The sequence below is a fragment of the Megalops cyprinoides genome, chromosome 1 (assembly GCF_013368585.1).
Source record: "Megalops cyprinoides isolate fMegCyp1 chromosome 1, fMegCyp1.pri, whole genome shotgun sequence".
NCBI classification, from domain to species: Eukaryota; Metazoa; Chordata; class Actinopteri; order Elopiformes; family Megalopidae; genus Megalops; species Megalops cyprinoides.
The window spans coordinates 41,911,590-41,934,682 of record NC_050583.1 but is presented as its reverse complement, the minus strand read 5'-3'; the positions used below and the strand labels follow the sequence as shown (position 1 = coordinate 41,934,682).

Genomic DNA, 23,093 nt, shown 5'->3' with positions numbered 1-23,093 from the left:
TACAACAGATTGTGGATACCTAAAGTACAGCAACGTTGGTTCCATATGCAAGCCGTGTGATAAGGACGCCATCTACTGTACAGTTACAGAACTCGACAAACCCGAGATCGCGAAGCAGCTTCTGGAAAACTGCTACTGTTATGTTTAATACTCGTGCGTTATTGCTAGACAGCTACATGTTACTGCTACTGATACTGAAACATCAGTTTTGAGCTAGCTATACTGTCGTCATTTTAACCCTAATTTGTTCTAACATTTGTGTTTTTCAACTTCAGTTACTTATGATGGAGAAGAAGGCCACTGGATCTCATTTTAATAAGGACGTCTCAAGTTCTTTGTCGAGAGAACATCAAAATTTAAAATTCGGCGAAGCTCCTTTTAACATTTTGCGCGAATTCCTCACTAATCTCAACGATACAAACATACACAATTTGAAGAACCTGTCGGCCTTCTGTGGAAATTTTAAAGATCGAAGACTTGTGGGTAAGTGAAGTGGTTCGCTAGGGCAGTAATAATGTTTGGTACTAGCCGTCCTCTGCAGGCTACATAGGTAGGTCAGCGGCTCTCAACAAAAAAGAACGAACACGAACAGTAACGTTACCTGCTTTTTCCTTCTTATTTGACCTCTCAGAGTGTGTCTTCCTCATATGCGACGAGTTGAGACTCGACCCACTGGCTGGATATCAAGCAATTGAAATACTAGAGAGGTGTAGTATTAAAGTATTATGGTTGTAAAAAAAAAAAAAAGCCTGTTAATTGTTGATCTGTATTTACAACTAATGTGTCCAAACCAAATATAAAATTTAAATTACATACCATCTTTTTCTCAGGTTTATGACAAAGCATCTTGAAGATCTGTTTTGTATCCCCATTCCTGCTGATGAGGGACAACAAGGGAACATTGGAGACTCAGTTTTTATAAAATTGAGCAAGAAATTCAGTCTCCTGGTCTTCTCTTGTATACAGCTGGCAAGCAAACTGACACTGCATTGTAATGTATGTTGAAATCCTGTCTCTTTTAGCCCCTTACCCAAATTAAATCCAATGAACCTCAAGCGAATGTCAGTATACTACTGCTACAACATTGGTATTGCATTTGTGTGCAGGTAGGAAAATGAATCCAGTTTGAGGGTTTAGAAAGCAATTGTTTGCCTGGCTGTCTTTAAGGTCATTGACAACAACACAGCATTGAAGTTTCTGAGGTCCATGGGGCACTCTTACTCCAAAGAGACTCTTCTGGAATCGGAACTTCTAATCCTGCAAACACTTAACTTCTGCATCAGTTTCCCTAATCCTCTCATGTATGTCGAGACACTGTTGGAAGTGCTAGGTGAGTTCTGTCCTACTGAATAGAGGTTTTTTAGTGTGGTCTGGGTACAAAGGAATACATATTTCCAGTTTCAAAGCTGGTCTTTTCTTCAACAGAAGTTGTTGACAATAACCACATTTGTACTGTACAGCCTGGAGGAGTATTTTAATTTAGACTGGCACTGTTGGTCCTCTATAATAGACCAGGGGTGGAGGAAACCTCCAGCAGGTTTATTTCTTTAAATGAGTAACATAATCAAAAACGATGGAAAGCGATCATTATTAGCATTATTATTAGTTGTCAGTCATCACATAATGAATTGTTGCAATGAGCTGACTTTTATTGTGACTAGAGAATGAACAGCCAAAGAAAAATCCAAGGTGGAATTCCAGGCATACAAATCCTCTCTGGGAGTTTGAAGCAGGGTTCAGTTTGAATGTCACCATGTCCCCCTCCTGACAGGGTACAACGATGTGACCGTCCCCATCCTGCAGCTGTACTCTCTGTGCCGACACGTGCTCCAGTTTGCCTATCTGCAGAGGAAGTCTCTTTACCACTCCCTGCTGGTATCTGCCACCGACTGTCCCAGCCCATCCGAGGAGCAGAGGTGAACTCTCTCTGCGATGTAATTATTTGCTCTCTGTCAACATGCTGAGCCACACAGAGGTATAATGAAGTGTAATATGGCGGCTCCTGGGTATCTTTGTTGTTCGGGTTGGGGGTTGGTCAGAATGGAGTTCGCAGCCGTGACCGAGGACTGCATGTTGCTGAGTGTGGGGGTCATCGCTGCAGGCGCCTTCATCCTCAACTTCAAAACCTGGGAACAGGTAAACCCTCAGTCCTTGTTGAGCCTTTATTCTCTGTGTTCATTGGTAAAGGTCAGACTGGTGACCTTGTGAATTGAAATACAGTTTCTTACGTAGACTTTAGTTATACTACAAGTCACATAATTTGTGTTGTTTTATACAGTGTTGAAGCAGAATTTAGTCTCATTGTTGGTATGTTTTATTTTGCTTTCTAATGTCTGATAATGGCCTTAGAGAGGACAGAAAAAGATGCCTACGAAATGATTTTCTGAGAAATAAGTGTAGCATTCAGTGAGTCAGGTAACTGTGAAAAGCACAGGAGCAGACACTGTAGTGAGCCTGGTCTTGTATTTTGTATAAGTTGCTATATACATACAGTCACACAAAAGCTGTTATTTATTTCAATTTAAAAACATCACATTATCATTAAGTTAATTGTGAAAGCGGCATATCATCATACATACATATAAATACATTCACATTTGTTCCAGGTGGTTGGGGATATTGTTTAAAAATGCAAGGACAGGTATACTAGGGAATGGGTTACATGTGTCATGGCAGTTTCTATAAATTTTTCTTTTAATCAGAGATTTACAAAAAATTTGGTATAAAAATAGGCATTGCACATAATCTCTACACTTTGAAGCTAGTTTCTATCAGCAAGTATAAAAGACCCCACACACAGGTCCCTACACATAATGCTTTCCATTCCAAGAACAATGAATGGATGAATGAATGAATGAATGAATAAATAAATAAATAAATAAATAAATAAATAAAATCAGTACTGTACTTATCAAGCATATTAAAAACTCAAGACAAACATGTTCACTTGAGAGAGGAGGCCACGACAGTAGAGTGCAAGTCTAAATCTATTGTGCACTTTTTGTGATCCTAACTTAGCCACAGAGTTAACAATAGCCATGTTTGTTCCAACCCAGAAGAAAAAAAAGAATGGAATTAAAGGATGCATCTATGCTGTGTATATATATTTGTTACATATTTGCCACTGAGCTAGTGGTTTCCACTATTCAAGGAGCCATTGAACAAGGAAACAGTGAATCATTTCAATAATAATAAGGAATTATTGTCATTATATCCATTATCACAGTTATTCTTATTTTGCAATGTTGGTAGCCAGTGATTTGGGGTGTGGCTGATTTGGAAGTTTGTTGTGAATGCAGGGTCATGTAGCTATTTGCAGGCTTTATCCAACAGTCACCACCTACACCTTAAAATCAGTGGGAGTCACTGTTTCATTTTCTTTTTGCAAAGGTTTGCCTGCACTCAGAATGGTGGTTTGTATACATGTATGTCCTGAACTGAGGAAAAAAGGGGCTGAGGGACTCATGAGGGAGCACTGCCTGAATAACACTCTTCGGGAAACACAGTGCAAGACTTATTGCGTGTCACTGTATAGGCTGTTGAGGTATGAATGTGTATGGGCTACAATTGTATGGAAACCATAACTGCTATGGATGATATTTTACTGATACAGAGCAAATTTTAGGCTTGTGTTTTTCTATCACAGGTAGTGGACGAGCTGAGATACATAACAGGGATCTCTGCAAAGAGCATCATGGAGTTTGCATATATATTGCTGTCACATATTGTGAAGAATGAAACTCCTGTAAAATCTTTTTGAATACGAGAGGCTGGCAGCAGTAATTAGTTGCTTTTGGTCTGTGAATGGGAAGCTGACATTAGTTGACTTGTTTTACAAATACGCTGACAGTGTGGTCCTGTTCAACTGTTAAAGGTTTTCTGAATGACACTCAGTGCCAGCATGTAACAAAGGAATTTGATTTAAACTGCAGTGGAATGTAAGAGAACTCCATCAGCAGCATATGATTTGTTTGTCAGCTCAGTCTGTTTGAGATGTATGCAAAATAGATTATAAGTGCTTTTGGTTGTTCCTTGCATTTTTCACAAATGGCAACAATTTTTTTACAGCTCCATTTTTTTCACTTCAGGAACCACACCATTCTCTCAACAAAATTGTTGTACAGTGGAAGCTTTGTTGAAAATTTTGATTTGACTGTTATTATTTCTTTGAAAATAAAAAAAAATGATATTCATGTCAAGTTCCTATTGGTTGGCTATATTCAGTACTCTTTTGTATCAGGCAGGCATCCAAAAATGCTACCTGAATTTGGTGTGTGCTGAAGATCCTTGTACTGCATGGTATTTGATTACCATTTGTCAAGTCATGCTTATTATTGGGTATGCCAACAACATTGTAAAAGCACAATATAAAGAGAATTGTTATGTAGTACCCACAATCACTCAAACAGCCCCCATTTACTGTTCACATTTACTGTAGGGTTAAAACATGCATACAATATATTGCGATTTCATATTGTTTTTGATTTATTAGAATATAATCAATCAAATATTTGATTAGACAGGTCACAGTGCGAGGGCAGCAGTAGAGGATAATAGGTTAGGTGTCTCTTCCATTCGGGCCACTTCCCGTTGCCCTCTCCTGGCCCTGTCTCACAGAATGTTGGGGGCCATCCTCTGCCTCCAACCCTAAAGGACAAATACCTAACAGTCACTTTACATGTACTGCAGTTGTTCCTGAAACTTGAGCTGTTAATCTTTAATGGTGCCCGACTGCTTAGAGCAGCGTTTCCCAAACCTCTCCTGGAGGACCCCCTGTCCTGCATGTTTTAGATCTCTCCCTGCTCCAACACAGCTGATTCAAATGATCAACTCGTTATGAACTCCTGAAGCTGCTGAATAACAAACTGATCATTTAAATCAGCTGTATTGGAGCAGGGAGGGATCTAAAACATGCAGGACGGGGTCCTCCAGGAGAGGTTTGGGAAATGCTGGCTTAGAGTGTGCTTGGTATGAGCCTCCTAATGGAAAACATTAGAATTATTATTTATGAATACTCACTGCTTTGAAGAGGAATATGAATTATTCATGAGGACTTACAGTATGTATTGCCTAACTTTAAATCATGATGAGTTTAAGTGATGAGTGATTTCTCCAGCTAAATTACCTAAAGTCTGATGTACCATTTAATGCTTGTTTTGATTGGAGAATGAACTCTTCCAGCTAAGTAAGTGTAGTTTTTTGTACTGTATTATCACTTCTAAAGCAGTTTTGGGAACATTTTGTTCTTAACAATATCTAAATTAAGGATGCACATGTGCATTCATATTTATGGCTGAGATACAAATAAGGGTGCGGTAGTGATTAAGCAACCCCTCCTTTATTTGAAAGGATCCTTTGTTGTGTAGAATCTGATCCAGCCCAGCCAGTATTAATCTCCATTATGTTGTGGAAATTTTAAAAAATCCACAGAGGACCAGGGCTATGCAACAGTTAACATAGCAAACCAGAATCATACTGTACATTTGTAGGGTGAGGCCATGATTTTAAGCATACAGTATGTGGATATAAGTATTTTCTGCTTATTTATGACAAACTGTGCTGTATAATGTCCTGTTCTGGTTTGATACATCTCCATTTGGGAACATTAGACATCATTACATGATGTACTTTTGTTAACATATTTTCCAAAGCCTTTTTTGAGACCTACTTTCATCCCCTGCAGTTCGCTGAAGCAGGTACAGTACTGTAGCCATCTAAGACAGAAAGGAAAAAATATTTGACTTAATTTTTTTCTCCTATCCTCCTCTCCTGGGTGCATGCAGACATGAGAGAAACATCAAAGGGAAAACTCAAACTTCCAAAGAACTCAGGTACTGAAGCATGACCTAAGGCAGAATGGGTATTAAGACAAGGGTTCTGAACTAAATGAACTGCACTCCAGCTGTATAAACAGGATCTGAGATGGTTTAAGTCATCCTTTGAATGGGTAGAACAACAGCCACACCCAAAGTGAAGTGCACCTGGTATCAGGGCCCCAAATGCATTGTCTGCGTCTCATCTGAGAGATGGAAACCGAGCTCATCTGGCTAAAGATGAGCTTTCCCACAGCGCCTTGCACACATGCCACACACTGGATGAATTCCATACGTATTACCCTGGGGGATCATGCTAACGTGAACAATTATGCTCCCTGTTGATAGGTAGCTTCCTGTTGTCTGCGCAGATTGTCCCTGTCCTCAAATCAGTGCTGTAGCTGCATGGCGGGCAACATGCTCACCCCGAAGGTGGTATTGCTGTGTGACTCTACCGCCTGCACCACATCCAAGAGCCTCTGTTGAAGGAGCAGAAGCAGGTGCAGCTCTGGTCTGACCCGTTCCACCTGGGAGAAAGGGGGGGTACACTACTGCAATATCCACTGAAACCTCACTGCAATATGTCCAACCCAATAGCGCTAAATTACGTTGTCATTTATTTTACAGCATGTGCCCCAAGGCAGACTATGCAGACTTGTGATAGGAACCCGTACCTGTGTCTGGCGGTGCCTTCGGTAGCATTCCTCCACATCGAAGTCCTCCAGATCCAGGTGGAGGCTTGCCTTACACAGCTCACAGGTCTTCACAGCAGCTAACTCTGCTCCTGGACCATAATCAAACACATAATCACATACACATTGACATTTTGGTATCAATCACCAGCCTCTACATTTTATTTGTTAGAGATATTTTACTTAAATACCAAGTGCGGTGTATGTATACAAAACTGCTGATGCATATTATTTAGACATCTGATATTTATCCTTAGGTGTGCAACATAGTATGGAGAATAGGGCCATGCAACCTCTGAGCAATATCTTTTCGGTCTGGATATTGTGCTAACAGTCTATGGAGAGATTGTGAAAATGTAGTGCATTAGCTGGGTGGTGTTGAAGTGTGGTGTTGAGGCAAGTGAAGAAATATGTCAACTGAAATGGGGTGATGATAAGGAAGTGTAGGAATGAACCCTCACTGATGGTTTGAAAATTCTTGTTGCACTTGATGAATCAGTGAGATCCATCATAAATTTGATATTGAGCTGAATAAGAAGACAACCAAAGAGTCTGAATGAAAAGTCAAAAGGTTAAAATATTCGGATGTCCAGATTCTATTACATTCGCACCTTGTATGGATACTACAAAAATTGAAATCCATGCCTAAATGACTTCAAAGAGAGATTTTCCACTGACCTGACTGGACTTTTGTTTGGATCCACCTCTTCAGGCAGTCCTGGTGCACATACTGCAGACTGCCAGTGCACTGGCAGGGCATCTGCAGTGGGTTTTCGGGGGTGCCACCCCCACACTGGCAGATCCGGCACAGGTCGCCTTCCTCCTCTTCAGCCTCCTCCTCCAGCAGGCTGTGGACACAGAGTGGGTGTGGTCAGTCAAACTGATGTCAGTCATAAACACACATAAATACACATAACACACTGCTTGCCTCTCAAGGTCATGGTTAGAAATGGGACGTACCTTTCGGTGATCCTGCGCAGCTTTTCTGGGTCAGCTGGTGGTTTGGTCACCAAGGCTGTGGGACTGCTCCTATCTCGGGCTGTGTTCACGTGGATCTGCACCACCTCCCTCCGGACATCCTGGAGCGCCATCAGTGTCAGTGTCAGGTGGTCTAGCAGTCCAGCCGTTCTTACACCAGAAGAAGCCAAGTCACCACTTACTGAAGTTCCTCCCACTTCCTCTTGCTCCTGCTGCCTGTTAATGTCCAGGAAGGGTTGCCCAATCCCCACATTAAGACCTCTGTCTGTGGATGATGCCTCTGTTCTGTCCTCAGGACTGAAGGTGTCATGCTGTCTCCGAGGTCTGGTCCATGGAGCTCTCATAGGGTGAGTGTTCAGGTCTGACTGGTGCTGATCCTGGGGCTCTGCAGCAGTATGGCTAGGGAGACTTGTCACAGGAGCCCTCTCAGTGATGGATGCTAGGGAGGACTCACCACCTATCTGGACAATGGGTGGCAAGGGGCTATACCCACCACTGTGCAAGTCTCCACCCATTTCTCCCAGGGGCCTGAACTGCAATCTATGCTGGGGCGGCAGGTCAGTAGTGGCGTTGGTGTTAAGAGGAGGCCTGAACCTGGGAGAACAGGGGTGTAAAGTTGTACGCTGTGCTGGAAGAGGTTCATCCTCACTGTCCACATTCAGCCAGGAATTTGGTAGTGGCAACTGGTCATCTTCCCCCTCCGACTCAGAAGATGGCAAGTCCAGGGAGTGGAAATGGCTGCTGAGGGAACCCACAAAAGAGTCCCTGAAAGAGTTCCCCAGGCTTCCACCATTGGATGAGTTGAGTAACGGGGTGGGATCAGGGCCCAATGAAAGGCCGGTGTCCTCTGAGCTTCGGTAGAAGTCTGTCCTGCCAAAAAGTCCAGTATCGCTATCCTCACCCATCCTGATGTCCTTGCTGGTGCGGTCGCTTTCCCAACATCCTTGGATGGGACTGGATAGCAACTGGGGATCTGATTTGTCCAGTGTGCTGGGTGTGTCACACTGGATTGATGACATGCGAGACAAGTCCAAAGAGGTTCGGCCAGGCAAAGGCAGGGATGGAGGGGCAGAGATTCTATCCATACCCCAGATGGGGTCTTGGCCTCCAGCGATGGGAGATAGTGCCTGCTGGGTGAGGGTGGAGGCTGCTTTAGGCTTTTGCTTCTTACTCTCTTGGTTCAGTGCCTCTCTGGGCCTCCTGCTTTGTTCCCTTTTCTGAGTGTAAAAGCCTTCACATGGTGACAGTTTACAGTCATTGTGTTTCTCATTCACTGATCTCTGCTTGTGGCGTAGAGGAGAGAGTTCTTTACCTTGAAGAACCGAACAAAAATATCTCAAGATCAATTGGAAAAACTTCCACGTGAAGAGCTTTTCATGCATAATTACGTTCGAAAAATGTGAGCTTTCATCTGGTAGACATCCATGGTTTACCCGACTGATACTCCTAAATATACTTTTTATACTGCCTTATTTTTAAAAATTTAGATAAAGCAAATGTCACAGTACAGGTACATTTGTTTGTGACATTTACATGTGTATGTAATGTATGACATCTACCAAGAAGTACATTCCAAGGAGCTTACTGGTCTGTGTCTGGGTGGTAGGTGCTCTCCTTGGTGTCTTAGAAATGGCTGCCAATTCTTGCTTCTTGGTTTGGGCTCCGTGGGTGATGGCAGGGAGGCAGGACACTGAGCTTTTGTTTGACAAGCATCCTGTCCTATATCCATCTGGATGTCCAAAAGTAGATGAAGGCTGCAGATTACACATGGTCAAGTTGTAGAGGATGATGAAAGTGAAGGGAGTGAAGAGAATTATGAATGGTTAATCTCATCTGTATTCAATTTATCCATCACCAAACACATTTGGACAAAAATTACGACCAATAAACATATGTGGAAACCACCACTGTATCCAAATCAACCTCACCCTTCAATTCAGCTTCCATAAAATCCTGCAGATGGCATCATGCATCCTGCATCATGTTCTGTTTCTAAAAAGCTGCCTACATGTTACCTTGACTACCTTTAAACACCCCGTTATAGAATCAATGTCCTTTCTCCCGTCTTTGCAGGTACCTTTTTGGTAACTGCTATGCTGCCTGCCCAGGGCCTGTCATAGGTGCGGGCGCTGTACTTGCTGAACAAGGGTCCTGTCGGCAACTGTCTTTGGTGTCTCTCTCGTCTCACCTCTGCCTCCGCCCTCTCCTGCTCTCTCCTTCGCAACTGCTCCTGCAATAATGCAATCATTCTGCTATGAGGACTGGTATCATGTTGCATCATCCTCATTTTAGTTGTCTATTGTGCAGTTGTGTAGTTTACTGTTGTCTATTGTGTAGTTGACTATTGTGCAGGTGTACAGAATACCACCTACTGATGACTAAGCACTACACTAGTTTAGCACCTTTGTTGCTGATTTTGCATGAGGCGGTGAAAAAGTGCACTTACTCATGGATATTTTACACTAGCTATGTGCTGAACAGATGAAAAGATTGACATGCAAAATCTGTATATTTACAAACCGTATAAAATTATCCAACTTGCTTATTGTACATTATTTCTGTACAATAATTACTTCTGTATGCCCATGTCAATCTTCACTGGGCTCTTGACAAAACATTTTAGAACAAAGCTGACAGGTTGCTAAGCCTGATTGTGGAATTTCGGAGCACCTCAAGTTGTGATCAGTCACAGCCTGGATTCTGTCTCCATCACCCCAGCAAGTACACACCAGGTAAATTTACCTTTTTCCGTTCATGCTCCTCCACAGCTCAGGTTCTCAGTTGATAAAAAGCATTATCTCTGCATCATCAAACCTGATAGCTGGGCAAATGATTGGTATAGAGAATGAGTAATGGCTTATTGCTCACTCAAAGTCACACATTTGTTATGCTCTTTGTTCCCTGTGCTGTCTCTGGACTGTTCAGAGCACCTTTGTTGATATATAGGACTACACAATGACTCAGTACATACTTGATGCTCCAGGTCTATCCTTTGTCTGACCCGCTGCATGTGCTCAACATTGGTGAGGCTGTCAGCTGCTTGCCTCTCCCAGCTCTTGGACATTGTGTGGCAAATGGCTGCAAAAAAAAAAAAAAAAACAGTTGCCTTTTTTTTCATTTGCAACTACAGCTGGAGACATTTAGACCAACCAAGAGATGTGTACATACACAGAGGCTTCAATTTATAATATTGATTTACAAAGGTATCTATATGTAGTTTTTATGTGGGTCATACTAGAATGCTCGGAAATGGAGGAAGCATGCAGACAATAGGCCCTCTTTCCTTCCGGAAAAGCTCAGGCTCTACGTCAAAAACTTCTATCTTCACAAATACTTTTTGAGTGGCAGTCTGGTGACTTTCTCTTCTGAACAATTTGCAACACTGGAATTAAGACCTATATGAAGAATGATATTTTTGCGTTGTTTTTAAGGTCTTAAGGGTTATAGTAGTTTCAACTGCAGTATTCTGTACCATTCCAAAAGTTCAATAATGCTTTACAGTGTTAAGGAGAATGCTGTAGTAGCAAGGAAAAGCTGTCTAACAAAGAAAGTGCCTCTGATGACTACTTCATTGAAATTTTTTTCAAGGAATTGCTTGCTTTTTTCAATATCTGTATAATTAAAACAACCCCTCTTTGACAAGACCAAAACTAAAACTGTAAATGTAATTAAACGCGGATGTCCTTGTAGCTTTATGCTTTTTCTAATGTTTAAAAGTAGCATGGCATGTAGACAAACAGCCATTTCAGTACTTAGAAAAAGCCTGAATCGCCGGGGAGACAAACATTGAGAGCTGCTTACTTTACTAGTCTAACGTCAGCTAAGTCAGCTGGTCAAGCTCGGCACAAGAGTTCCTTTTTGAAGAACTAAGAAGGTTACTAAGTCATTGAAAACTAAATCAACTTGCTCATAAGGTTAATTCGCCCGCGTAGCTGGCGAGTGTTACGATGAAAAAAATCGGCTAACTGAACGGTAACGATAGATAACTACTAACGTCAGCTACCCAGCTAATGACGATGAGATTGCCAGTTATAGTATTGGTTCCCCTATGCTTAGGCTAAATGCATTACATTATGATATTGTAACCAACGTTTATTAACTTAAGTATGGCTCATCGTTAAATCGTTCAACTGTCAAATATTGGCTCAACTTTAACCAACTGTTAATACAGTCTCTTACATTATGTTACTTAATATGGTTTGTCAACTAACCTTTCCCCTGGCGTTAGCTGTGATGCGTCTCAGTCTCCATGGAGATGAAGCGCGTTCCTAGGTTGACAGTAGGGGTGAGGATATGCGCCTGTGCGCGCGCAAGAAGTCTCCTTAATTCACAGTGGAAGGACAATGCATGACCTGCGGCTGTGAGTGGTTTACATCAAACTAGGGGGTTCCAGTTTCTGTTTTGGCTACGCATTGTATAGCATCATTGAATCGTAATACTTTGCTTTAAAGAGAACTTGCAAATGCTGTTTAAAATAGCATGGAAACAACTCTATATAAGCAGGCGATACAGCTGCAAAACACTTTCAAGTGTATTAAAACATTGTTTAACAATTTTTAAATGTTGTTTACTGTGTATGATTTTAGCTAAGGAATGTTCTGGTTTGGATCAAGCCACACCTATCTTAACAGCAATTCCTGGAACTATGGTTGTTTTTCAGAGATTTTCAAAATCTTTGCTTCCTTGACCAAAATGCAACGTTTACTGAAGTAACTTAAACCAGCCAGAGGAAATATTTTATTTATTCATCAATTCACTCATCTGCACATTTCATGCATTATCTGAAGTTTGTTTACCTAGCTGGTGAGTTTAACACCTCTCTTTTTTCTCATGGCAAACATTTAAGGATCCTACCTTAGATCACAGTTTTTCTGGTGTATATTGTGCATTGTAACTGTGAGGCTGAATGACATGACTTATGCTACTCTATCCTGACACCACATAATCATGCTGTCTGCAGAGCTGCCTGTGGAGAAGTTGCAAGGGTGCCCCAGTAATTCACATTCTTCCTGTGACCATTAGAGGTCAGTAAATAGTTTTACTGTCAGTACCATCAAGTTCACTTTCAAAATATTTGAAGGATAAACTGACTGCAGTGTTTTAGGGCTTGGAGAGACATCTCATCTGTGGATTATCACTTCGATTCACAGTATCACTGGATGGACCTTTGTGGGCTTTCTGCCATGGTATTCAGGTTTGAATTCCTTTGGTTCTCGTTCAAATGTCATAGACAAGAACAGACCGTCTGTCCTGGCAGGGGATGTTCCCCCTGTCTTTTACAGGTGTGGCTAGACTCCTGGTGCGACTGTAATCGTCAGGGGCCCCACACAGTCACACACTGAGGAAGCACATGGCACACACAGTGCCCCCTCATTCTCAGTTCCATCACTTCCATATGGTCACCATGGAAACCAGGCAGCAGTAGCAGTCGCAGGGGAATTCCTTTTTTTTACGGCTCACTTGCCTAATAAGCATGTCGGCTTCACGGGGGCCTGCCTTCTCCTTCTCCCTAGCAACCGGTTGCTACGCTGCCACTGTTGCCACGTCGAGTTCAGAGCATGAGATTCATGGCTAATCACCCCCTTCTCAGTGTGAATAGATCAGGAGGATTGCAGTGTTAAAGATGCCTTCCCCCTTAATCTTTCTCGTATAGGTAAGAATGATAATAATAATAGGATACTGATAAGATTGACATAAAGAAAGGTGACATGGGGTCATCACAAATGGATGTTAGCAGTCAGTTGCACTGCATTGACTAACCTCTCAGGTGAAGTTAGCCATTTTCCAGTTCAGCCCTATTTTTCATGAGTTTGTTTAATCATTGAAATATCTTACACTCCCTCCAGGAAATCGATACAGGCTTTAGTTATTATTACTGCCTCATTCCTGTACTCGGATATCCCGCTCATACATATGGTGTTAAAAAGACCGCCACCTTGATCTTTTATTACTGGTTGCAGTTGGTCAATATGAAGCTGCAGCCTATAGCTGCATTCATAAAACACAAAAAGCTAAATATACATCAGTAAACAGGGTCCAGCCTTCAAACAATACAACTCCTCCCTCAGGTGTTACAGACAATGAAGACATCTTGGGTTGTCTGTACTTGCACCAGTGGCTGTGAACTGATGCCAGTTGTGACATTTGAAGCAAGGTGGTTCTCTGGGCCTCCAGTGGAACATTTCAACAGAAAAACAACAGCACAAAAGCAGGCACTTGGAAGTGACATCAGCTGAGATACGCAGAGATAGGCCATCTGCTACGGAGGGGGGCTGAACTGTTCTCTCTCATGTCTTCAGTGCAACATCTGAGAACAGTGTGAGGGATTAAGGCTGCCAGGGCCCCAGGGAAGGCGAGTGGGGAACGGCAGCTTGACACTGCTTGGCAGAAGGTGCCAGAGTTACAGTGGATTAACAGAGGATCTGGGGCTGGGGCTTCGCTCTCCCTGCCTCTGCTTGACTCTGACAGATTGCTCCTGATCAAACCTAACCCCCTTAATCTCTTCCCCTCTTCCTGACATTGTCAAAACCCACATGGAATCTGGAGGTGTGAGCATGTTAGCTGGCAGGCACAATATTCTGCCAACGTTGTTATAACACTGGCACAACACCCCAGTAGCATTTTGAGAGTGTCGCAATTTATTGCCAGAAAAGATGCTCATTGTTCAGTTAGTCTGTAGTGATTTAGCTGTGACGGCAAGCCTGCTTCTGTTTTGTCATTTCCATTCGTTATTTTTTCCAGTCTAAAATAAGCATTTAAAATGCCTGTTTTGACAGCTGCCTTATCAGTTTCCTTGTCCCGGGTGTGGCTGTTATGCTCGCTGGGGTCCGATTTGCCCGGCTTGCTCGGCAGATCGGCATGAGTCCATGGAAGCTTTGGCATGGTACACACTGGGGGGAGTGCTTAGGGATAGGCGGGACAGAGTCGGAAGGGTGGAGTGGGACCATACCCGCTCAGGCATGTGGTTGTTGACGCCAACAAGGTCAAACTACACCAATGTGGCCACACATGATAAACAATAGCCTAATGTGTTTCACAGCAATCATGACATCTTGCCTCCCTCTTGGCCAACAGACCAGCTTCCTCTCCTGAGAGCAAAATGAACTGGGATGAAATGAGCAGAGAGACTGTGTGAGAGATGGACAGATCATGTGTAAAGGAGGGAAAATGTGCTATTGAGTGGAAAGTAAATCCAGTATACATTATCCCACCAGTTAATAAGATGCTACTGACTGGTATACTTTGGGGAAATTTTGAGCAGATGGATTTATAATGTATTCTACAATCAAAGCCTAACAAGCATTCCATTGCCCCACCACTCCCCTTTTTACTGACAGTTGAGAAGATGCCTCTGCAAGTGCAAGATGGTACAAAGGGCTGACATTTCCTGGAGTTGCTTTGCACTTGTGCATTGTATTTTATATTAACATACAAAGCAGCCATGCTCGTGCTGCTTCTCTGATACTGTTAAAATTACTGGGCTAGCTGCGTGCTGCAAGATTTAAGCTTCAAACAGCAAGGCTTCTGTAATGGTCCCCTCTGCCCTATCATTCCTGTGCTATTCAAATGAATGTGACCTTCAGTGTGATTGTGTCTTTCATGGCCTCCATAGGGGATCCCTTCCAGATGCAATCCTTTGTTTGAGGAACAGTAGAACAACAAAGTGTTTTGGTGACCATGTAGGTTTTCATCAATAATAAGCAGTATATTTTAGTCAGTGTTGTAAGGTGAGCATTGTAAACTAAGGGAAGCTGGTTGTAAAGAGAAGCTGTTTTCATTCCCGGGTTGTGGGGTTTTACTTCCAGCATGTATGTGTATGAGCTACTCCGCTATACAGCATGGTGCCGTGTAAGCGTCTGTATGTAAAGATTGGTTTTTGCCGTCCTAGATAAAGTTGATTTTTGGGCACGGAGTTGTCGAGTAGTCCTTTTTCAAAGTAGGAGTTACCGTGGTCAGGAACTATGAAACCTCATTTATACAGTTTTATGAGGCTATATTTGTTTGGGGGATGGGGGGCTTTCTCTAAATCAGTGTATCAACACTTAAGTCATTGTGGACCAGTGAAATACTATTGATGTGTGAACACAGAGCCAAGGACTGAATCAAAACCTTATCCCACTGCTAATCATAAATGACAAAACTTGCCATTATGGTTGTTTGTCCCTCTCAGAGGAGGGAATGCACTCTCAGTAATGGAACTGTAATCTGTGATTAATGAGACGGTCAATCTCCTACACTGGGCACTCATTTTTTCACATTATCCTATTGTTAGTGTAGTGTGTTAGGGTAGAGTCACCTTCTAATGTAGGTTTCATCACCATGGAGATCGTTTTGTACCTTGATTTGGTGGACGGGTAGGAAAAAAAAATTCCCATCACTGAATTCAATCCACAGAACGAGTTGAATTGTGTCATTCTCTTTCTTGACATTGATGGAGCTGTTACTTTCATTAAATCATGACAGCTACCTTATGTTGAGTAAGTGATATCTCAAGGGGACTGTTGTCTCAAATTTGATTAAGACAAGATTCAAGACATTTCAAATTATGATAAAATTAGAAATGGACAGCCACAAATTCTACAAATCTCAAAGAAGTGATGTACATGTTTATGTAAAAAATATTATAAAATACCATATTAAACTACTTTACCCTCATAATTTCCAAATATTTCTCCATTAACTAGAGGTATAATAAACCCTGATCTTTTTTGATTGTACATTAAACATCTGCCCATCAAGGCTGACAGGCTGTTGTTTTGTAAACATTTTTCTTTATTTTCCAGTGAATCAAAGCCAAATGAGCTGTTTGTCAGCACTTTTATATTGTGTTTAATTAGGCAATGCATATACAGCTAGGAACCAATTAATTACACATGAGTATCGTTGGTGTTCTGCATTACTTTGGCTGCACTGCAGCTTTACCTTTCTGTATTTCAAAAACAGACTTTTCTTCTTTATTCTCCTCTATGTTCACCCACTGTATGCCACAGATAGCATACATATGGACACTTTCTGCTGGTTTACTCATCTGTTTTGAGCAAATTCACTAAGCTATAAATAATATGAATGTGTTAAAAAATATGCTTTAATACTCAGTTAATCATTTCCACCCACTATCAACCCATCTACATGACATGAAGATCATTGTATCTGAACAGTGCTGGGAGAAAAGTGATTTCCAAATAAATATATGTTATATATAGAATCCTACAGAATGTGTATGTAATGAATGTTTATAGGAGAAACTGGACAGTGCCATCTTTGCCTTGGGGTCCAGCTGCCCTTCATATCTTGAGATGAAGAGCTACAGGGAAAAGTAGATGAAGAAAACTAGGGATGAGCTGAGCATAGACTTGAAGCACAAAGTGCGAGAGCTACTGTCTGTGAGCTCATCTCACTTTTTTGGCAAATCCTGTCAGGTGAATTTGAAAACTATCCGCAACTATGCCAACTTTCAACTATGCCAACTTTCCTGCCTCAAAAACCTTGATTGTAAATCCTAGTACCTCTAATGCATACTTCCATTATTACACATTTTCAGCTACTTTCCACCCCTAAGAAAGAGCGTGGTATTTCTCTTTGACAAGTGAATGAGTCAGGCCAGTGCTTTGCTTATTGTGAGCTCTAGGCAGATATGGAGACCATAAACAACACAGGTTCCTTTGTTAGATGAAGGAAGTAGAAACATAGTCTTTTTGCTCCATGTGTGGGCTCCCAAAGCAGGTGTACTCTGATGACTCCAGAGATCAAGTCTATTTGTTTGCATTCCTGTGTGGATTAATGCTTGAGAACATGATTTCCTCTTGTGATTGGGATTGTTGAGTTGTCTCTCCCAGTTTTTGGTCCTCTCTCATTACACCAACAATTTGGAGGTATATATGCTGCTCTCCTGGCATTGCATCAAATGGAGGGGATGATCACTGATTGGTATGACAAAGGTGGAAGACCATGTCAGATATTATAACAATGTAAAATCTGGTAGTTATTCGACACAGCTACAACATCAGGGCACGGTTTTTTTAAAATACAAAAGTAAAATCAATAGGACAGTAGAATAGGTGATAGCATGATGTTTCATCAATCATAATTGTCAGCATCTGTCTTTCAAGCCAGTTCAAAAGAAAGTTTAGAAGATATCTTGTGAAGGTTATAAAGTTATAAATTCACCCACTGCTGTAGAAGACTAAACAATGGCTGAACAGATAAAGTGATAAAGATTTCATGAGAGTAATATTCTTTCATTTAAAAACTGACTTAGAATGCAAACAATTTCTCTAAGGTTAGGTTATGGTGTGAAATTGATAACTGAAAAATGTTACGTTGTTACACTTAAATTAACACCAAAGCTACAGCCCATGGATTCAGTATATTTAAATGAGGAAGCAATAAAATAAAACAGATGCACACATTTTTACATCATCCATTAATTATTCACAAAGTGTACTGCACCTCTGTTTGTGAGATTCTGTTTATAATATGCAATCAGGTCATATGATGCTGATTTGAAGAATGGGCAATATACCTATGAACATCTTATAAAATTGGGGCCTGCTACGAAATGGTGACAACAAGGGAATTTTCAAACACTGCAGCTGTTCGTTCCAGGTGGAGCCGCTGATTACCTCCTGTTTGTCCCACACTTTGAAAATTCCATCACATCGATTTCCAAAAAAGACTCTGGGGGAGATGGAATAAAGATTTGATTGGCATCGCCGTTGCCGTCCTCTTGAATAATTTCAGACGTATCTGTTGCGAGTGCCCTCCCACCCTTATGAATAATTTATACCTTCCCCGCCGCGCGTTGTTCGCTGGCCTGGCAGCAGTTGTACCGATAGGCGTGCTAGCGCTACAGACTGCGTCTCCCTGGCAGATGTGTGTTTTTGTTATGAATCGAGTGTCCGCTCGTCTTGTTCGCCGGAGCTTTGGGACTGTATCGGCGCGAGACTAGATTACGGGCTGTGCTCTCCTTTGACGACTCATTTAGACTTAATTGTATTTCTTCTGGACGTATGCCCTCATAGAACTTGAACAAAAGACCGCGGGTTTAAATAAATAAAAAGAGAACGCAGAGCTGTGCTGTTGTATTGCATTATGTATCTAGTCTTGCTAGCTAGTCTAGCATTCCGGGAAGAGGATCCGTAAGACCGGCAGGACACAATTTCGGCAGCTTGCTCCTAGCAAGCAAAAAACCGCTGTTGACGTGTTGGCTGAACGCACGAAGAAAGACAGGGGGGAGCGCAAGGTAGGTGATATCACAGGAGCCGCATATGTTGACGCTTTGTCTTGCTTTAAATGTTCTTGACTTTTATTTTTAACTCTGTTGTTACGGAACTCCGTGAATTAAAGCTGTAGTGTAATGTATTGGCAACATAACTGCAGAAGAAACATCGAAAGCCTATTCTCCGTGATCAAGCTAGCTATTTGTTCGCAAGCCCGTCTACCCCCAGCGCTGGGCAGGTAGCTACCTAGTTAGTTGTTCGGTCCAGTAGTAGTGGACAGAAGTTACCACGCTACTAAGTACCTAGCAAACACGTCAGCGGGGCATGACTTGTCAGATTAGCTGCAACTGGATTTGATTAGTAGATAGTAAGCTAGTGAAAACACTAAAATCTATAGTTCTGTAGTTAGCCAGCGTCAGTAATTTCAAACCAGTATTTCATTTTGCATGTAGAATTGTAGCTAGTTAGCAAGTCACCACTTGAGTGGTTGTCTGCCCGCTAGTTACTGTAGCTAGATCAGTCTCTGCGCTAATTAGCTAACTTTCTGGCTAGATAAACTAGTCAGCAAGGGATCTATCGTCATCCGTTAGCAAGATTAACGATGATTATCTGGCTAGTTGGCTATCACGTATCATGCCTCACCTATGAATTATTTTTGCATTGCGAGGCAGGACGGAAATTGCATAGTTGGTGATTCACACACATTTTCTCTAATTGCACAGAAAGATTCAAGTCAAGAAATAAAGCTAGTCATTGGCATTAACAGAATTGTAGCTATGTGAATTATTTGACTTATACTTAGCTATTTTAGCATTATTTTGAAGGATGGCAATTAAAAAAAAATAGTCGGAAAAAGTTCATTAAAACAAATTAAATCCCAGCTAATGTCTGTTACCAAGTTACAGTAGATAGGTACGTTGTCATAGCCTATTCCTACTAACTCTCATATGTTTTCGATAATAAGGTCATACTGCAGCGAACAAAGGTTCGTACCGTGGTAGTTAGTGCAAATGCAGAAGGACAGCAATAATATATAACCGCTTGTCCAGAGATGTTCAGTTAGCGCTAACGATAAAAGACACGGCAGCGGGAGGCTGTTAGTTTCGCCTGCGTAAAGCATAAATAGCCTACTGTCTGTGGTTGGTGGGTTTAGATCTTAATTATGAACTACAGCAACAGCGGAATCGGTTAAATTGAATGCTAGCATTGTAAATAAAATGTTAACCACACGCGGCGCTCACCAGGTGATGCAAGGTTCAAACGGAAAGGGTGGGGCGGGGGTATTGCGGTGGTGGTCAAATTAAAGAAAGAATGCTGCCAAATCATCAGACATCAAAGAATTCACATTCATTTCTTACAAAGTGTTTCTTCTATCATTCTGCATGCCGGTGGGAAGAGTAGGCGCTTGGCAGCCGTAAACGACGTTGCGTATATTGAATGGACCATAACGTTGTATTTCGGTTTTTCGGCTACAGTACGCGCGTATCCAGATATAATCATGTGATTTACAACTACTAAATGTCATTCACATGGAAAGCACAAGCATGGTTCCCGAAGCATATATATATATTACCATTATATTAACCAAAACTGAAGTAATGTCCCCGTGTTCGGTGCACTACCCGTGCTGGACGAAATAAGCACAGTTTATGGAGTTAAAAAACGCTAAGATCGGAGTTTGCAGCAGACCAGTTCAATGAAAAAGTAAAAAAGTCAAGCAAGTAGTTTAACCATCTATATGCCGCCATTTTAAATGTGTGGCACGGTTATTTGTATCAGTACGTTTGTGCGTATCATGATTGATCTGAATTGTGCATGGAGACCCGTTCTTCTTGTAGGGGACTAAAAATGTGTCATTATGTCACGCTTTAAATTAAGATTGGAGCACCCTGAACCATCTGAGCAACTGGCTTTGTGAGATTAAAAATAATTTCAGACACCAGGTTTATCAGCTGCTAGAGCAGTCACAGCTAAAGAAAGCCTCATTTTGCGCATAACATCCATCGCATACCTCAAACAATTTATTTTACAGAAGAGCGCTTGCTACATCATAAATGGCCCTCCCAGGTGTTGCAATGCAGGGCGCTAGAGGCGCTAAAGTTCAAATGTTTGAACCAGAGTCCCATTTGCCACAAGGGACACTGCTCTCAGGGCTCTTCTTGGCACAAATTCTGATTTTTTTTTCTGTGGGCAGCTTCTGTCATTTGCAACAAATTCCAGATAAGAATCAGATTTGTTCTCTAAATGGAAATGGGGTTAGGGTTCAGTGTGGCCATGCTGATCTCTTGTCAAGGGCAGAAAAGTATTGCAGAAAGCAGAAAAGTTTTGCTGATGGAGATGGTGGCTAAGGTTACGGTCCGTGGTGAGAAGAAGTAGTAAGTCTTACAACCAGTAACTTCACTGGCTCACTTGCTCACTGAACAGTTCCCTTCTACTTGAAGGCAGGGTGAAAAGGTCAGCAGAGGATTCACAGCCGCTATGGGCAAATCCTGTGCTGTTCTTATTTTTATACAAAGCACATTCTGAAGCCACTGTGTTCTCATTGCCAGAGCCATTTTTCCGTCAAAGTCTTGAACTGTCATCTGAGTATGCATTGAGCTGAGCATATTGATCATAATTATACCCATATGGTAGCACAGATGATTTTCAGTTTGCAAAAGTACAATACGTGACCAGCTTCAGAAAAGCCGTTTTACCAACAGTGGAAGTCACCGTCTTGTGTTGTAACAGAGATAATTATTGATGAGTAATAGTGTTGTGTATTTGATAACAGCTCTTATTGTGGGCCTTGCTTCCCCCAAGGCTTTAATGCATGAACAATCCCTGAAATCAACATTTTCTCACTAGATGTAATGTAGCTTAAATAAGTGTTTGCAAGTAGTGAGGTCATAACTATATGTACAGTGTCTAAGAAGTTCTTTGTTATTTTTCCATCTTGTCTAGGATTCTGTCTCCAGGTGATAGGGTTTTAGCTGTTTTTTCCAGTTCTGAGTGAAATATCAGTCTGGATCAGTTGTTTCTGCCCTCTCTGCAAATTGGTTTGTCATAACAAATACACTTGTTTTGAGGGAAGTCAGTCAATCCGGCTCTTGTGTCGTGTAATGTGCAGCTGTTGTAAAAGCATGGGGCTTGCGAATTGTGTTTATTCCTGTGAAAAATCCTTTATTCACCTCAAATAATATTCACTTTGCGGGCTGAACTTTTACCCTTCATTTTCACCCTCCAGTCAGATGTAGCCTTTCATGATGGTAATGGAGTTGCACAATGTTTACAGTCAGCCTGTGCTATCAGGTAGAGGCTCACAGCAGGTGCGTGGTGAGACTTTGCGGCTTCCTCTTTTCATGTGCAGTGATGTGCCTGGTGGATATAAAGCCCCTGTCTGTCCATGCCACCCAGGGCATAATTTAATATGTGATGAGAGCAGGATTATCAACACCCAGTCATTTATTTTTTGGTTGCCATTATTGGGTACACATTGTATTCAGTTGGCTTTCTCATTGGTTGTTCTGTGGAACAGTGACATATGTTAGCTGAGGTGCAGAGGTGCTCCCATGTTTTAGCCTAAAACCCATGCTTAGGGAAATCTGCCGATGGCAATTAAATCTAATAAAGCTGCATTAACCCTGTTTCTGTCTGTCTCCCCGTCTTGAAATCTTATGGTTCCCATGCTGGGTTTAGACTGTTGTGCGGGGAAACATGCTCAGTGGGCAGTCAAGGCAATTACCTCACACATTTATTTTTTTAGTTTAGTTTTTTTTTTTTTTTTTTTATACAGATGTGACCATTCGGTTCCACCTCTCCCACCCGCCAGTAATGCGTTTCTGCTAAGCAGGATGTTATGTGATCTTAGGCTGAAGTGACCCATACATCCCCGCGGCTGGTGTCTCACAAGTGCTACCTCGACGGGGGCTGGGGGTGGGTGGATGGGTGGGATTGCGTCACCTCTTTGTTCTCATTCCAGCATTTTCTCCAGCACATCTTGGCCCGCTTCACTTGCTGGCATCTCATCAAAAAAAATGTCTGGAGATTTAGAGCTGCCAGGTCCCTCCTGGCAGGAGCAGCATCCTTGGGTTCCCCTCACGGACCCTGACGTGGGTGACTCCATGTAACGCCCGGCGTGCAATCAGTTAGGCACAGTGGCCATTTGCTTTCCATTTAAAACAGTCCTTGTAACAGGTACTGAACATACTCCAGTGTGGTTGAATCATGTCATGGTCATCCAGCCCCTTATCTGTCATTTTGCGGAACAAGGCTGCCGTCGATGATGAATTTCGGGGGGGCTGTCTACAGACCTTTTGGATGAATTACCAGTTCACCGTGACAAAGAGCTGGCCTTAATTGCAACGTTTTATGGGAAAGAGACTGGTTTTACTCGTCCCATGGTTTCTGGC

The 23,093-nt window shown here is 42.0% G+C and overlaps 3 protein-coding genes across 7 annotated transcripts in view; 2 read left to right on the top strand and 1 right to left on the bottom strand.

Moving 5' to 3' along the window:
- Window positions 1-215: 215 nt before the first annotated feature.
- On the top strand, window positions 216-3,760 carry cntd1 (cyclin N-terminal domain containing 1). Its single transcript, XM_036541285.1, has 7 exons — window positions 216-483; window positions 632-707; window positions 831-996; window positions 1,168-1,330; window positions 1,772-1,916; window positions 2,040-2,136; window positions 3,647-3,760. The coding sequence occupies exons 1-7, from the start codon at window positions 282-284 to the stop codon at window positions 3,758-3,760; spliced, it is 963 nt and encodes a 320-aa protein (XP_036397178.1). The 5' UTR covers window positions 216-281.
- A 2,442-nt stretch (window positions 3,761-6,202) lies between these two features.
- LOC118786085 (probable E3 ubiquitin-protein ligase MARCHF10) lies at window positions 6,203-7,596 on the bottom strand. Its single transcript, XM_036541164.1, has 4 exons — window positions 7,466-7,596; window positions 7,184-7,353; window positions 6,488-6,597; window positions 6,203-6,340 (listed from the first exon to the last, which is right to left on the bottom strand). The coding sequence occupies exons 1-4, from the start codon at window positions 7,594-7,596 to the stop codon at window positions 6,203-6,205; spliced, it is 549 nt and encodes a 182-aa protein (XP_036397057.1).
- Window positions 7,597-18,318: 10,722 nt separating this feature from the next.
- Window positions 18,319-23,093, top strand: part of tanc2b (tetratricopeptide repeat, ankyrin repeat and coiled-coil containing 2b) — a 172,129-nt gene continuing 167,354 nt past the window's right edge. For all 5 annotated transcript variants that reach the window (XM_036521352.1, XM_036521361.1, XM_036521343.1 and 2 more), the window contains exon 1: window positions 18,319-18,725. The gene's annotated coding sequence lies outside the window, so the exon portion shown is untranslated. The remainder of the gene's footprint in view (window positions 18,726-23,093) is intronic.